Source organism: Perca fluviatilis, chromosome 6 (assembly GCF_010015445.1).
Source record: "Perca fluviatilis chromosome 6, GENO_Pfluv_1.0, whole genome shotgun sequence".
In the NCBI taxonomy this organism is placed as follows: domain Eukaryota; kingdom Metazoa; phylum Chordata; class Actinopteri; order Perciformes; family Percidae; genus Perca; species Perca fluviatilis.
In genome coordinates, this window is record NC_053117.1 from 12,330,044 (window position 1) to 12,343,624 (window position 13,581).

At 39.1% G+C, this 13,581-nt stretch overlaps 1 protein-coding gene across 1 annotated transcript in view; it reads right to left on the minus strand.

Annotated features, from left to right (window-relative positions):
- The window catches only part of LOC120561038 (voltage-dependent N-type calcium channel subunit alpha-1B-like), a 261,579-nt gene that overhangs the window by 36,337 nt on the left and 211,661 nt on the right, over positions 1 to 13,581 (minus strand). Inside the window, exons 27-30 of the mRNA XM_039804005.1 lie at positions 13,150 to 13,209; positions 12,159 to 12,265; positions 10,499 to 10,510; positions 7,040 to 7,060 (exon numbers count right to left, since the gene is read on the minus strand). Coding sequence (XP_039659939.1) covers positions 7,040 to 7,060; positions 10,499 to 10,510; positions 12,159 to 12,265; positions 13,150 to 13,209 — 200 coding nt within the window. The remainder of the gene's footprint in view (positions 1 to 7,039; positions 7,061 to 10,498; positions 10,511 to 12,158; positions 12,266 to 13,149; positions 13,210 to 13,581) is intronic.

A 13,581-nucleotide genomic window follows, 5' to 3' on the forward strand; every position in this document is an offset into this window, starting at 1 on the left:
TAGAGATTGGCATGGTTTTATGTCAGTTAGCCTAATAGCTAGTTTGATTTGCATTGAGACATGATTTTATGGAAAGTACCCCATGCCAATCTGTAGGTATGGTGAAGGGTATGTGATGATGTGGGGTTATTTTAATTCCAAAGGCCAAGGGAACTTTATCAGGATGCATAGTATCCTGGATCCATGAAATAACTGGCCTTTAAAAATAAAAATCTGCCTGCCTCTATGGGAATTTAACATAGGGGTGTACTGACTTTTGTTGCCAGCGGTTTAAACATTAATGGCTGTGTGTTGAGTTATTTTGAGGGGACTGCACATTTACACTGTTATACAAGCTGTAAACTTAATACTTTACATTGTAGCAAAGTGTCATTTCTTCAGTGTTGTCCCATTAAAAGATATGATGAAATGTTTACTAAAATGTGAGGGGCGTACTCACTTTTGTGAGATACTGTAATTCAAACCGATGTGCGCATTGGCGACACACGGCTCAAGAAGCTGACAAATAGCCTATACGTAATTCCCTCCGCTGAAAATCTATATCTTTCATAAAAATACCGATCAGGGAATGGTAACGAGGTTGTCGGTCTGTAAATGTTTTAACTTTCATGAACGCACCTCTCTCTCTCTCCGCGCACGGATCTTCTAAGAACGGTGACGCTGTTATCAATCAATTATTGATTGGTGAGTAGGCAGTGCTTTTACACTGGTTGATCTCTGATCTCCAACATAACAAAACCCTGGGTTGAACCTGAAGTTACCTCGTTAACGCCAAATCTTGCTTCGTAGTACAGGCCTCAGACCAGCTATTGCGTTAGTCTTTATGCTTCCAGTCTTTATGCTAAACTAGGCTTAACCATGACGTGACTCCAGCTCTGTGGTTAACACAGAGATATTAGACTAATATCAATCTTCTTGTCTGACTCTCAGAAAAAAGGGGAATATGCCCGTTACCAAAAACTAATCATTTTTAGAGAAAGCCAAAGCCAAATTTATTACACCGGGTGCCCAGCCAAAACATCATTACTTTTTCTTGCCAAATGTGTTTCCACTGTTATTTATTTATCATTTAAATTGACTTTAAGCAAACTAAAATATTAGAGTATGTTGAGCAGAAATTAACAAAACAACCCAGAGAACAGTTCTTGACTTCATCCACAATTATAGTCTCTTGTAAAACAATGCACAGTAAACAGCTGATTCTATCAAAAACAAAACATCCAACGCAATACGTTTAAACATCTGTAAGCTGTAAAGTAGGTATTAATGCATTTTAGTATATACTGTACATGTGTATGACTGTACAGGGGTGGAGGGCGAAAACATTTCATTGACACTATTTGGGATATTTTCGGGGTGTGTCATGGTATTCCTGAGCAGTAAGCACTCCAATACAGACCTTACACAGGGACATGCATCTACTAACATTTCAGATGTGTGCTAAGACATTGTTTCCTTGATATATACCAACGGGTCCCGACGGGTCCGACGGGTCCGGACAGTACCCGACAGGCCAGGCCGGGTTCGGACAGATATTTAGAAATTATGGTCGGGTTCGGGTCGGGCTCGGTCACATCAGCGCGATAAGGCATCTGTTGTAAAATGGTGCTGCAGCTCCTTTAAGAGAGCTCAGTGTGTGTGTGTGTGTGTGTGTGTGTGTGTGGTAAGTGGGCAGAAGAGAGATAGAGAAAGAGGAAGCAGACGTGTTATAGATGCAACTGGAGCAGAGTTAGTGGTTATTCATGTTATAAGGTCGGCCCTGGAGGTAACGAGTCTCCCCTGATTTTCTGATCATGGTCGGAAACGAAGCAAGCAGGAAAGGTTAACACATTGAACATTTTAACAGCTTATTAACGTGCGCTTGTTGCCCCGTGTGAGCTGATGCCTCATGTATTGACATTTCCGAATGCCTTGCTACAGTTGCTTAATAAAAGCGGGCTTGCTACATGTGTCATTAGTATGAGGAAAGAAATTTGATTTGAACTGTGTCGGGCTCGGACACAAATTTCTTAATGCCTGTTGGACGCGGGCCGGGCTCGGAAAGAAAAATTCGGCCCGATCCGCACTCTAATGTGTGCATCATGTAATTCTGGTTTACAAGTACAATTCAGTGTGAAATCTCATGCAATTAATCAATATATTCACAGAAAGGTTTCCTTCATCCTTTTGTTAAAAGGATCTGTTATCTGTTTCTTCTCTCATGACTTGTGTGTGTTTAACAAAAGGACATATGACGAGCAGAGAGTTGGAAAACAACTTACCACTGTGCAACAAGTAAGAATAGTTGCTTCTCCTACTGTCTATGACTAATATTTATTTTATTTTCACTGTTAACACTTGAGCACAGCGTCTATCCTGGAGATTGATGAAAATATACATACATACATACATACATAAATACATACATACATACATACATACATACATACATACATACATACATACATACATACATACATACATACATACATACATATATATATATATATATATATATATACACACATACATGCACATCCATATAGGCATTACACAAAGTAATAATAATATATACATTTGCAAAAAAACAGATCATAAAATTAAATTAAATAACATGTCCAACTACATCTGAAGGCAAAAGTGTTTGTTGGTGTTTCAAATGTCCACAATCAATGGTGAGGTAAAAAAGAGCTTGAGAGAAGCTAAAACCCCCCATCTACTATCCCCACACACCTGGCCAATCACTGGGTAAAGTGGGTGTGCTTGCAATCCAATCCTGACATACTGTAAGGTGTTGGAAGAAGAGGTTTAAATGCTGTTCAGTGGTGCTGTTCAACGACCCGCCTTCATCTAAATCATTCTGACACCTTTTTTGTACAACTATCTGAATTTGGACATCAGTACACTTGACTGACAGACTGTACATACTGTTTAACATTATTTAATGTTATATTGTTTGTTTTTAATGTGTTTATCCAGGACTTCCTAGAGAGCAGTATTGATACTGAGTTGATAGTAAAAACTAAATTAATTGCATTATATTTTTAAATTCTACATATTTGCCAATTCAGAATGAAATGGGGAACAGGATCAAGTGATAACACTTCTGCAGAGTATAGGATTACCATGGATTCATAAAGCAACAAAGAAGATGGAAAAGTATAAGCAGAATGCCTTAAAAAAACAAATTACGAAAAGGCAGCAGTATTGAAAGTCCTACCCCAGATGATAAATAAGCTAAAAATCCTCTGCCATATTGATAGTGCTTTAAAACCTCCCAGAAAGTGCCAAATATTTTGAGGCTACAGCTATAGGCCTGTGCTGAATAGGCAATTCAAGGAGCCAAAAAATTGAATGTGCAAATGCCACAGGTAACAGCTTGCTATCTTACATTAAAAGGGCAAAAGACAACAGGCAACAGTTTTAAACCCCAAGCAAATACAAGGGGTTACAAAAATAGAACAAATTCCTTTCCAAAAACAGAGTCAAATTGTGTGTTTTTGTCCCACTTGGCTACAATCCCTGTGGTCTGTGTATGCTGGCTACTGTAGACTACACTTTGTTAAGTATCTCCCTATGTCATAAAATTGAATAAACATGAAGCCAACAAGAGGAACACATAGGCACAGCGCCAATTAGTGAACTGTTCCTGTTTTGTCTTTTTATTGGTGTAAATCAGGGTTATTTATCCTCCACTGCAGCACTAAAATGGGCTATTCAAATACTTTCACAACACAACAAGATTTATTATTTACATGACGTCAAGGAGAATGGCTCAACTCTGAGCTCCATATATATATATATATAAATGGTGAGCCAGGTCACCCTACGCAAACCAAAAGCTTCACAGCTTCCATGCTCTTCTGCACATTAGTCTAGAATTCATTCATGGTGACCAGACTCTCACAAAGTTACAATGAGGGCTTGAACTCGATACAGGGGCTAAAATGTGACAAAAGTCTATCAGACACTTTAATGTGAAGGTTCCTATAATAATGAGGACATCTGGCTCAAATGTGGCTGAGGCCATGACTGTTCATCATTTTCCTGGAACGAAAACAGAGCTGGGCCCTGAAAACAAACCCCTCTTGCTACTGTCTCAACACTATTTTTTACCTCCATTACACTCTGGAGTGTATCTCTCTCTCTCTCTCTCTCTCTCTCTCCCCATTTATCCTGGAGAGTATGGATTGCATTACTCAGCAAACCAGCTGCATTACAAAATTATTTAAAGGATGGGTTCATATTTTTTCAAGTCTGCCTTAATACTCCTATGTCATTTGTGAGAGTTACAGGTTTCTCATCTCCACCTTAGATTTGAAGCATTACCTTCACAAAGCCACAATACTGTAAAGATGTGTTCAGACCATAGACTGTATAAAATATGGACGTAGTGTCCTTAACGTCACCCATACTTTCCTGAAGCGCCAAAATGAAGCTAAAAGTGGGCAGCTCACGGTGGCTCCGACCGTCGTCATCTTGGCAGTGCCTGACGTCGACTATTCCAAAAACTGGCAAAGAGTTGGAGCATGGTTGAAGCCTACAGTCTATGCTGGCCTCTTGTGCCTGCACCCCTTTGTCACTCAAAGCAGAACACCCTTAATTATGCAAAACTTTAAGCCTTACTATAACTTAAATTTAAATGGGTGAGTTATCATGACAGTTGTCATGAAGGGGAACTTAGTTATAAACAGTGTAAAGGTGGCCATTTTAACATGGGGATCTATGGGGACTAATCGACTTTGGAGCCAGCCATCATTAGTTGCCGCTTGGTTCAGACTTAACATTATACAAATTTTAGAAGCAGAGTAAATAGAAATGATGTCCATGCAAAGACGCTAGTGCAACTGCGCAAGTTGAAAATGTTTCAATATAACCCTAACGTACGACACACATCGGCCACTACACACGGTCTTGTGTAGTGTCCCATCATTTGACACCAGTCAATTGGTACGAGAACCACACACCCCAGCAGAGGTTATCTGAAGGCCTTTTGTCATTTTGATAGATTAGAACACTGAGGGCGATCTACCATAGTAATGCACACCCTGTCCAGTTTTCTCTCTTCTTCCTGCACGGTAGTTAATGGCGAGATAAATAATTGTTAAATTAAAATTAAAATTAAAAAAAAACAAAAAACATTTTAAAATCCTTTTTGAATTGTGCCATAAATTCCGCATATTATGTTTGTCCATGTAAAAGATAATTTTGCAAATCAAGATGTCACAGTTTTGGGGATCAAAACCAAACCCCAAACCGACTTTCTACCCATTGGACAGGTAAGCTAACATTATTGCAAAGCAGGGGCGACCAACTAGCTAACTGTAACCTAAGCTAATGTTAGCCAGCTAGCTGTAACTTAGCTACGGCATGGGCTGCTTCGTAACGTTAGCTGATTAATTGCAAAAGGAGCAGCAAATTTACATGCCCGGGAGTCTGAATGAATTAGCTGATATTATCCACTGAAGACAGTATTTTGCTACGTTAAGCAGCTAGCAATTCGTCTGTGTTAGCAAGCAAGCTAACATTAGCTAACATTAGCAAGCTAAAACCATAATATCACAATATATTTCACATGCTTTTAAGTAATGTTAGCTAATCTGTCCAGTAGGAAGAAAGCAAGCTTGGGGTCAGTTTCGATCCCCAAAACTAAAGGAATGTAGCCTGGCTCCACCCTCCTACGTACTTCCGCTCAATTTTCATTTTCCTTCAGTACTCCGTCTGGGTTTGTGGTATATTTTCGCGGGTTTTCTCCGGCCAAATCTTTACCGGTCCAATCAGCGAACAGAGGGAGTGGCTGAGAACGATGACGTTGAGGTTGTGCGCTAGTTTGAGTTGTAGTTCCGTAATGGCTGCGGAGAAAGATGCGAGCAAAGCCATTCGGTCCGTTGTGGCAACGCAGCCGAATATCCAGAAGTTAAAGCCTGAGCAAGAACAATCTTTTCTGAGTTTTGTTGGTGGCCATGATGTTGTGGCCCTCCTCCACACGGGGTTCGAGAAAAGTTAGATTTTACAGCTCGCTCCGTTAGTGATGAAGGAGTTGGCTAAAGCGAACGCTAGCGATGCTAAGCAGACGTCAAGACCAAACGTTAGCGATTGGTTATGGCAGATCCAGAGTGGCTCTGGGCAGATCCAATAGTTTTAAACCTTAACAGAGTACTTCAAGGAAGTTAACACTCGTCAATGGAGAGTGGCCAGACTCTCGGTACAAATGAAATGTACACGAGTCTGGTAGGACCAGGCTAAAAGGAAAGTCCCTTCATGAAATGAATCCCCTGCTCGTGATAAATTATCACATCCCTGTTTTGGCCAATGCCCAAGATGCTCCCTCATGCCTATGGAGTGCCAGCACGAGTGTAAACAGGATGCTGACTGTACTGTCATTAATAACAATGATTTTATGAAAATTCCACATAGTACCTTTCAGTGTGAAACAGCACAGTGAGTAGGCCTGCTGAAGGCTAGTCATATTCTCAAAGAAACAGGTTATTCATTACATAGCAATACTGTGTTCAGGCATTTCTCAGTCTAAACACAAAAATAAATGTGAGCAGAAAAATAAGTTTTCATAATCTGTTTTGAATTATTCATATTCCCCTCTATAACTTCATACTTGCTGCCTGCCAAAATGCCCATTCCAAAATGCAAAATAAAGAATTTGTTTATACTTTATATGTGATATATCTATTTAAACCCAACCCTTTGATTATGATTATTATTACTGAAATTGACTTTAGGGTAATTTAAAGAATGAAATTGAAGTTATGACCTAAATGATTTCCACCCAAAAGGGTAGTAGCATTTTGGAATGAAACTGCTAAAACCATCAGTTGTTTTGGTAGGCGGAGGCAGGTTTCAATTGAAAGCTGTCACACAAAGGTTACTGTTTTGATAAAAAGGCATTTGAGTCACTGGATTATGGGTTTGATTGTTTTATACATGAAGCTGGTCTAAGCATAAGAAGAATGGTAGTAAGAGAGGGTTTAGGGTTGGGGAAAAGGGTTGGGGTAAGGCATGGGTATAGGGTGGAGGGTCAGGGTAGCATAGCGAGGTTCCCCACCTGGTCACACCTTGTTGCGATCTATTTGGGGGAAAACAGTGGTAAAACAAAGTACAGCACATTTATAGATGCTTCAAACACAAATAAATTCTAACAAAATAAAGCATATGTTTGCATCAAATGACAACAGCATAGTTTCTACCAATGAAAACCAATATGTAAGATTATACATTATGGTTGGTAGCAAACAACTTGGTGGGTAATTCCCAGTAAAGAATAGGCTTCACATTGGATTCAACTCAATTTAGCAGGTGTGAATGTTATTTCTTAAGGTAGCCATCACTGAAGTAACACAAATCAATGCTGTGATTATGATGCTCAGCTCTTGTTCTGCAATTTGCACGTTGCTACTTCTAGCTCAACCAAAGCATTAAAAAAAGAGGCTCTCAAAACAGGCCTCTTGGGAGATTTTCTAAATAATAATACTGATAATGTAATAAAAGAAACAGAAATATCATCGCAGCCCTCAAAACCAAGTTATCACTAGAACCTATTAAGCTAATATTGAGCTAATATTAAAAAGCAGTATTGCAGTTTGCAGCATCCAATGTGAAATGCACCAAAAAGCTGCAGACTGAGTTCAACACTTGAGTGGTTTTAATCGGTGAGATAACAGATTTACAGAATTGGCTTTGATGGGGATGCTATGATTCATTGTCTTTGCCACAGGCAGTCGACCAAATGGATTGCAGGCATAACGAGCTTCAGAGACATGCATAGTGAGTGAATGACAGCTATCCATCAAACAGAACTTTTTATCTGTCAAATCAGCCTCTGAATAATTTTTTTTTTTAGTTTGATTAACCTGCTGAAGCATCATATATGTTGGACTTAATGCATAAGAACAAGATAGAATCATAGCTTTGGAGATCCAAAGTGTTCAATATCAAATGAATAGATCATTATGAAATACATATTCACAAGTAAAAACAGAATTTAAAATTCACAATATGAAATTTATGTAAAATATGTGTAATAAAACTAAAATAAAGATACAATATATTTTTAAATCTCAGCTCATTGTTTTGAAATTATAGTGTCAATCAAGACAGACAGGGCAGAGCCAGTTACGTGATTGGCTGTTGCTTTGGTCTGAATGACGCAACAGCCAACTAACTAACTAGTGCTGCCCTTTTTGTTATGAGTGACAGACAGAAGTGGCACTAAAACACAAAATGGCCATTGGGAAAAACGGTTTTGTGAAATTAAAACTGTGAATTGACTGTTTACTAAGCCCTGCCCCCCTTACTTACTGTTGCTCCGCCTGTTAAGATCACCCTTATTAGCACATATGTTGTTTACATTGATACACTGTAATGGTGGCAGATTTAACACTCAAAATGGTTAGAAAACAATGGGTTATTGATTTTAAACAGAGGTAGCTGGCATCTCATTTCCAGCCAACGGACATCAATTTTTCAGCTAAAATAACAACTGTCAGATTTTATCAGCTGTACCTAGCTAGCTAATAAAGCTAACTTTAGCTCTATTTGTTTTCTAATTTTTTTAAGCTGACTCGTTTTGAAACCAAGAAATTGTAAAAGGGTTTTACATGATGTTATTCTAAGATTGGGGTTAAAGCTACATGTCCCAAGCAAAAAATCTGCATCCTCACCAGATGATGAGCCATCCTTGAGACAAAAATACACATAGGCCTACTTGTTTGTATGTTTAAATAGCATGTTCTCACTTTTTACATTACAAGTGACAGGGCACTTATTTGGCAAAGTTGTGCTTTCTCGGGCTGGGCTTGCTGGAGTGTAACCTTGCCCTAATCCAATAAATATCAAGACAGAGCTGTTAACGTTACCCTAAACTCTGAAATAGTAGCACCCAGGACCAGCTTTCACACAGTGGGGAAATACTACATAGCGGATGTGTCTGTTGAGAAGGGGGCTTTTTAAAATGTAAGCTGTGACCCAACAAACTAATGTTAGTAAAATGATACGTGAACTCTTGACCTCGCAAGCAGCGCTAGGCTACTACTTTAGATAGTAAACAAGTTAACATTATTTCATAATATCAATTTAATATTGAACATTGTGTCTCCATATTATACAGGTTGTCCGTCACTGAAAAGTACCGTTTATGAGTTTCACTGATGAAAATGTATTCACAAATGCTATCCAGCGCAGGTGTGGAACCAAAACGTATATAATAATTATCCCCATCTACAGTATGATGCTGAGCAGGCAGACAAAGAATAAGTAGGGTAGTGTAGAACATAGTGCATTTAAATGGTGATGATGTGACAGTATGGTCATTAAAAACCTATAGCTAACAGCATACATGTAATTCAGTTTATCTAATGTGCATGCTAAGATCACAGAGAAGATTGATATTCCCTGAGACATACTCATGCCCTCCAGCAGCACCTTACTTGTAGCATTAGCAAGCCTCTGGTGAATCAATGATAGAGAATGTGAAATTGATGGTATCATTACAGTCCAAGCAGAGCTGTGGCAAGGCAAAGTGCTAATGAAAACACCTCCCATCAGAGGCTCGGGGGAAGATAAGGATGATGAACGCGCAGGTGACATGCCCCTCTATATGTTAGGAGAGCATGGAAGAAAGACTTTTAGCCAAGCAAGTACAGGAAGATCTTAGATGGACGATGGGATGGGAGTGTGTCCCAGACACAGTGCACACTGTAAAAAAACACCCATCTTCACAAGCAATTTCTCTTCATATACTGAATGTCTTACAGTCTTTTAAAAGAAAAAATACACCATAACAGCTGATGGTGATGCATCTTGTAAGTATGAGCTAACTTTGCTGTTTTGCTCCTTCAACAATCACCATTCTGCACTAATAATCAAAATTACGTTGGTGAAAGAAATCTAGTGAAGCAATTTTCCACTGACAGTAGCCTTTAGACCTGAAATCAATGCAGCAGTGTGTTGTGTTTTAAGAAAAACATGGCATGGTTGAATTCAGAGAATTTAGGAAATCAATGAAGAACAAGCATATTTGTGTCTTAGTTCCAAATGATGGAACACTTTCAGAGAAAGATTTTTTGCATGCACGTAGATTATATAAGCACAGAAGGGACAAATCCTTGTCTACATTCTTCTTTGCTTGTATTTCTCTACAAAATATAACTTATGTGTGTGCAAAAATGTCATATATGTGCTCTAAATGTCAAATTTTTCTCTCAGAATTGAGGTAAAAATATAATTCCCTACAGTAGACAGGGCAAATTTAGAAAGAGTGGTTATACCAAACCAGTTAACTCAATAGTACCAACTATCTTCTAGTTGAAATAAAGTTGTATTCCTCATCCTTTGACCTGCCTTTAAAAAAAGCCTGGATCCATTTCAAGAAGTAAGACTGAATATGCGAGGAAATTACTTGTTTTGGCAATGTAGGTGTATGTATGTATGTTTTCTCTCACATACAGTACATACACACATATAATGACACAAACAGGCAAGATGAGAGAGGTAGAGGAGGCATTACCCCATGAAGCTCCTTCAAATCGATCCCAGCACAGAAACAGGAAGAGGGTCATGTCAATAAACACACTACACAACAGCACAACACACACACACACACACACACACACACACACACACACACACACACACACACACACACACACACACACACACAGCACACACTTCTTGCCCTTCTTGATCTTCTTGTAAAATCCAAGAATTAAAATATCAATAATACTAATGTGTGGTATATAACTGAATTACAAATATAATGCAACAATTGAACTGTCACATAAAAACACCATACTGATGTTCATGTACTATAATTCTATAACACAGACAGGGCCTTCTAACATGGGTTTAAACTTTCATCCTAGTGGATCCATACAATGATTTGCATAATGCTTGCTCAGCCATAAAACCTGAGACGAGTCCATGAGTCCCATAAGAAAGTGGGCACTCACTAACATACTTCATCCGCTGAAGTTCAGCATCTAATGGAAAGGCAGGGTTTTACATGTGTTCACAGGACTTGAACTACAAAATATCAATCATTGTTTTATTATGCACAGGCTTTGCCCTGTAACAGGGCATTAGATGATCTTTACCAAAAGATGAACACTTCCTCTGTTAATTTACTTTCCAGTTTTTGATCTATACCTACTGTTCCTTTTTTTTCTAATAAATATTTGACAGACTAGATGCTGTAAGATGGGTTCCTGTCCCCCACAGTCCACATTACATTACATTTAAAGTTTGTTATATATATTACACCTGACACTAGGGGTGGTACGGTTCATGAAAAAACACCCGAACCGCTCGGTTCGCTAGTCTCGGTTCGGAGCGTGTGTGTACCGCACGGTTCGTCAATACACTGTTAATGTGCACTAACCTCTTACTGCCGTAGTGCCCACTTTATACACCTATGTTAAAACAGTTACTGGAAATGACGAGCGGGATGGGCGTGACAAACGCAACCCATGGCAGCTGATTGGACGATTGCGTCACATGGGTCTGGCTGGTCCCAAATTTCAAAGCCAGACTGTCATGGCGGCTCGTTCAGACTACGATCTCATATTGTACTAAAATAGTTCACCGAAACGTGTTTCTGAAAACATTTTAAGCGAGAAATAGACCATGCAGTTGCTGAATCTGTCTTCATTTCAGATCGACAAAGGTCAGTTTAAAAGATTTTCGTCAGATTTTGAGAGATACCGAACCGACCGCTCCTCAAGTGGAGTGGGGTGCTGCTGCAGGTCATGTCACCTGCAGAAATGTCAAGTGGGAGAGAGGTTGCCCAGAGCTGTAGGATGCGCCAGCGTCGTTTATAGTCTGGTGTGTGGGAACATTTTGGATTTCACGTTACCTATGATGAAATAAAACAATATAGAACTGCCACTGTGTGCACGTTTTGTGCAACATGCATTCAATATGCTAATTTTAGCTATATGCTGAAGTATATTCTGGAGTGATAAAGAAAAAATAAGAACCGTACTGAACCGAAAACCGTGACCCTAAAACCGTGATACGAACCGAACCGTGGGTTTTGTGAACCGTACCACCCCTACCTGAAACACCAGATTAGACCACCAGTCACCACCAACTCTGATGATCAGGATTAACTATTTACTAATTGGAGACATCATATTTTATGATAAAAAGATAGGAGTTTTTGAACTTACGAAAATGCAAAAGCCACCAGCGCCCCACTGACCACTATGAAGTCCAGAATGTTCCACAGGTCTCTGAAGTAGGCTCCAGGATGAAGCAACAGGCCAAGGTCCACCATCTAAACCAAAAACACCATAATGTCTTTATATATATTTTTTTATTATTTTCATTTTACTTTTTTCGCTGTTTTATTTAGTTTAATATCTATTACATTTATTTATTTTAAATTAACTTTATTTTGATATGGAACTATGTTATTATGCCTGTACTGAGTGAGTCTATTAAATTATATATTTTGTGATTATTGATGATCCTATACTCTTTCTATGGTTAATTGTGTATTGATCAATACATTACTGTAAAGCTATAGTGCGTAGTTTCTGTCGCCCCTATCAGGAATTCTAAGTAATGACAACAAAACTGTTGGCGTGTCCACATGATACAAGCATCAGCCAGAAATATAACGGGGTCTGGAAAGAAGTAGAACCGAAAATCTCCCCCCTGCCAAAATTGTACTCTGCTTCTGTTTGGTGGCCGTAGCTGACAAACGGTGACTTAACCTGGGTACGTGGTCTTTTAGCGGTTGTGGCAGTGACGTTAAGCCGAGAAAAGGTGGCTGTCAGTCCATACAGAGCTCTGCACTTTGCAGTCTTTTTAGAGGTTGTTGTTGTTGCGTTTAGCGAGAGCATCAGCTTTTATGACTGTCAACATAGCCAGCATCTAGCTACTATGCTGCGGAGTAATGTCTGGCAATGCAAGACTATCATCTAGCTAACATTGACATTGTGGGACATTGGGTTCAGCGTTTTCAACCTGGCAAGGAGGGGGGGGTGGGGGAGACGGCTCTCTCCAGTATTTAGAATTTGGACTGCAGTAACCATTTTAAACGCTACCTGTCAGCATTACATATTGCACCTTTAATTGAGGATTAAAAAGTGCAGTGAAAGACAATGAAGTCACAAGGTTATCAGTGTTTAAATGTGTATTCGTCTGCATGCTTACCTTGATCACCATTTCAAAAGTGAAAACGCCAGTGAAGGCATAATCCAGATATTTGAGCACCTGCAAAAGAGAGACTCAATCAGTGCTGAAGCAGACAACAAATGGAGAAATGTATTCTCCTCTGGGTGGAGTCATGGCATATAATGCTGTGTGTGTAATAATCATGTAATCATATCAGCCTGTAGGTTTGTGTGGCCTGTTTTAGGCACTGCATATAAAGTTGTTAGCATTGAACACCAGAGTCAATTATTTACCAAATGGAAGATAGTATATATGTTCTTATTACTTAACAGGTTAATGAACTTAAGGGTAACTTCGGGTTTTTTTCAACCTATTTTTCTATGTTTTTGTGTCTAAGTGACTGATGGGAACAACGATCTTTGAAATTGGTCCAGTATTAAGCAAAACCGCTGCAGCCAGCACTGCAAAACA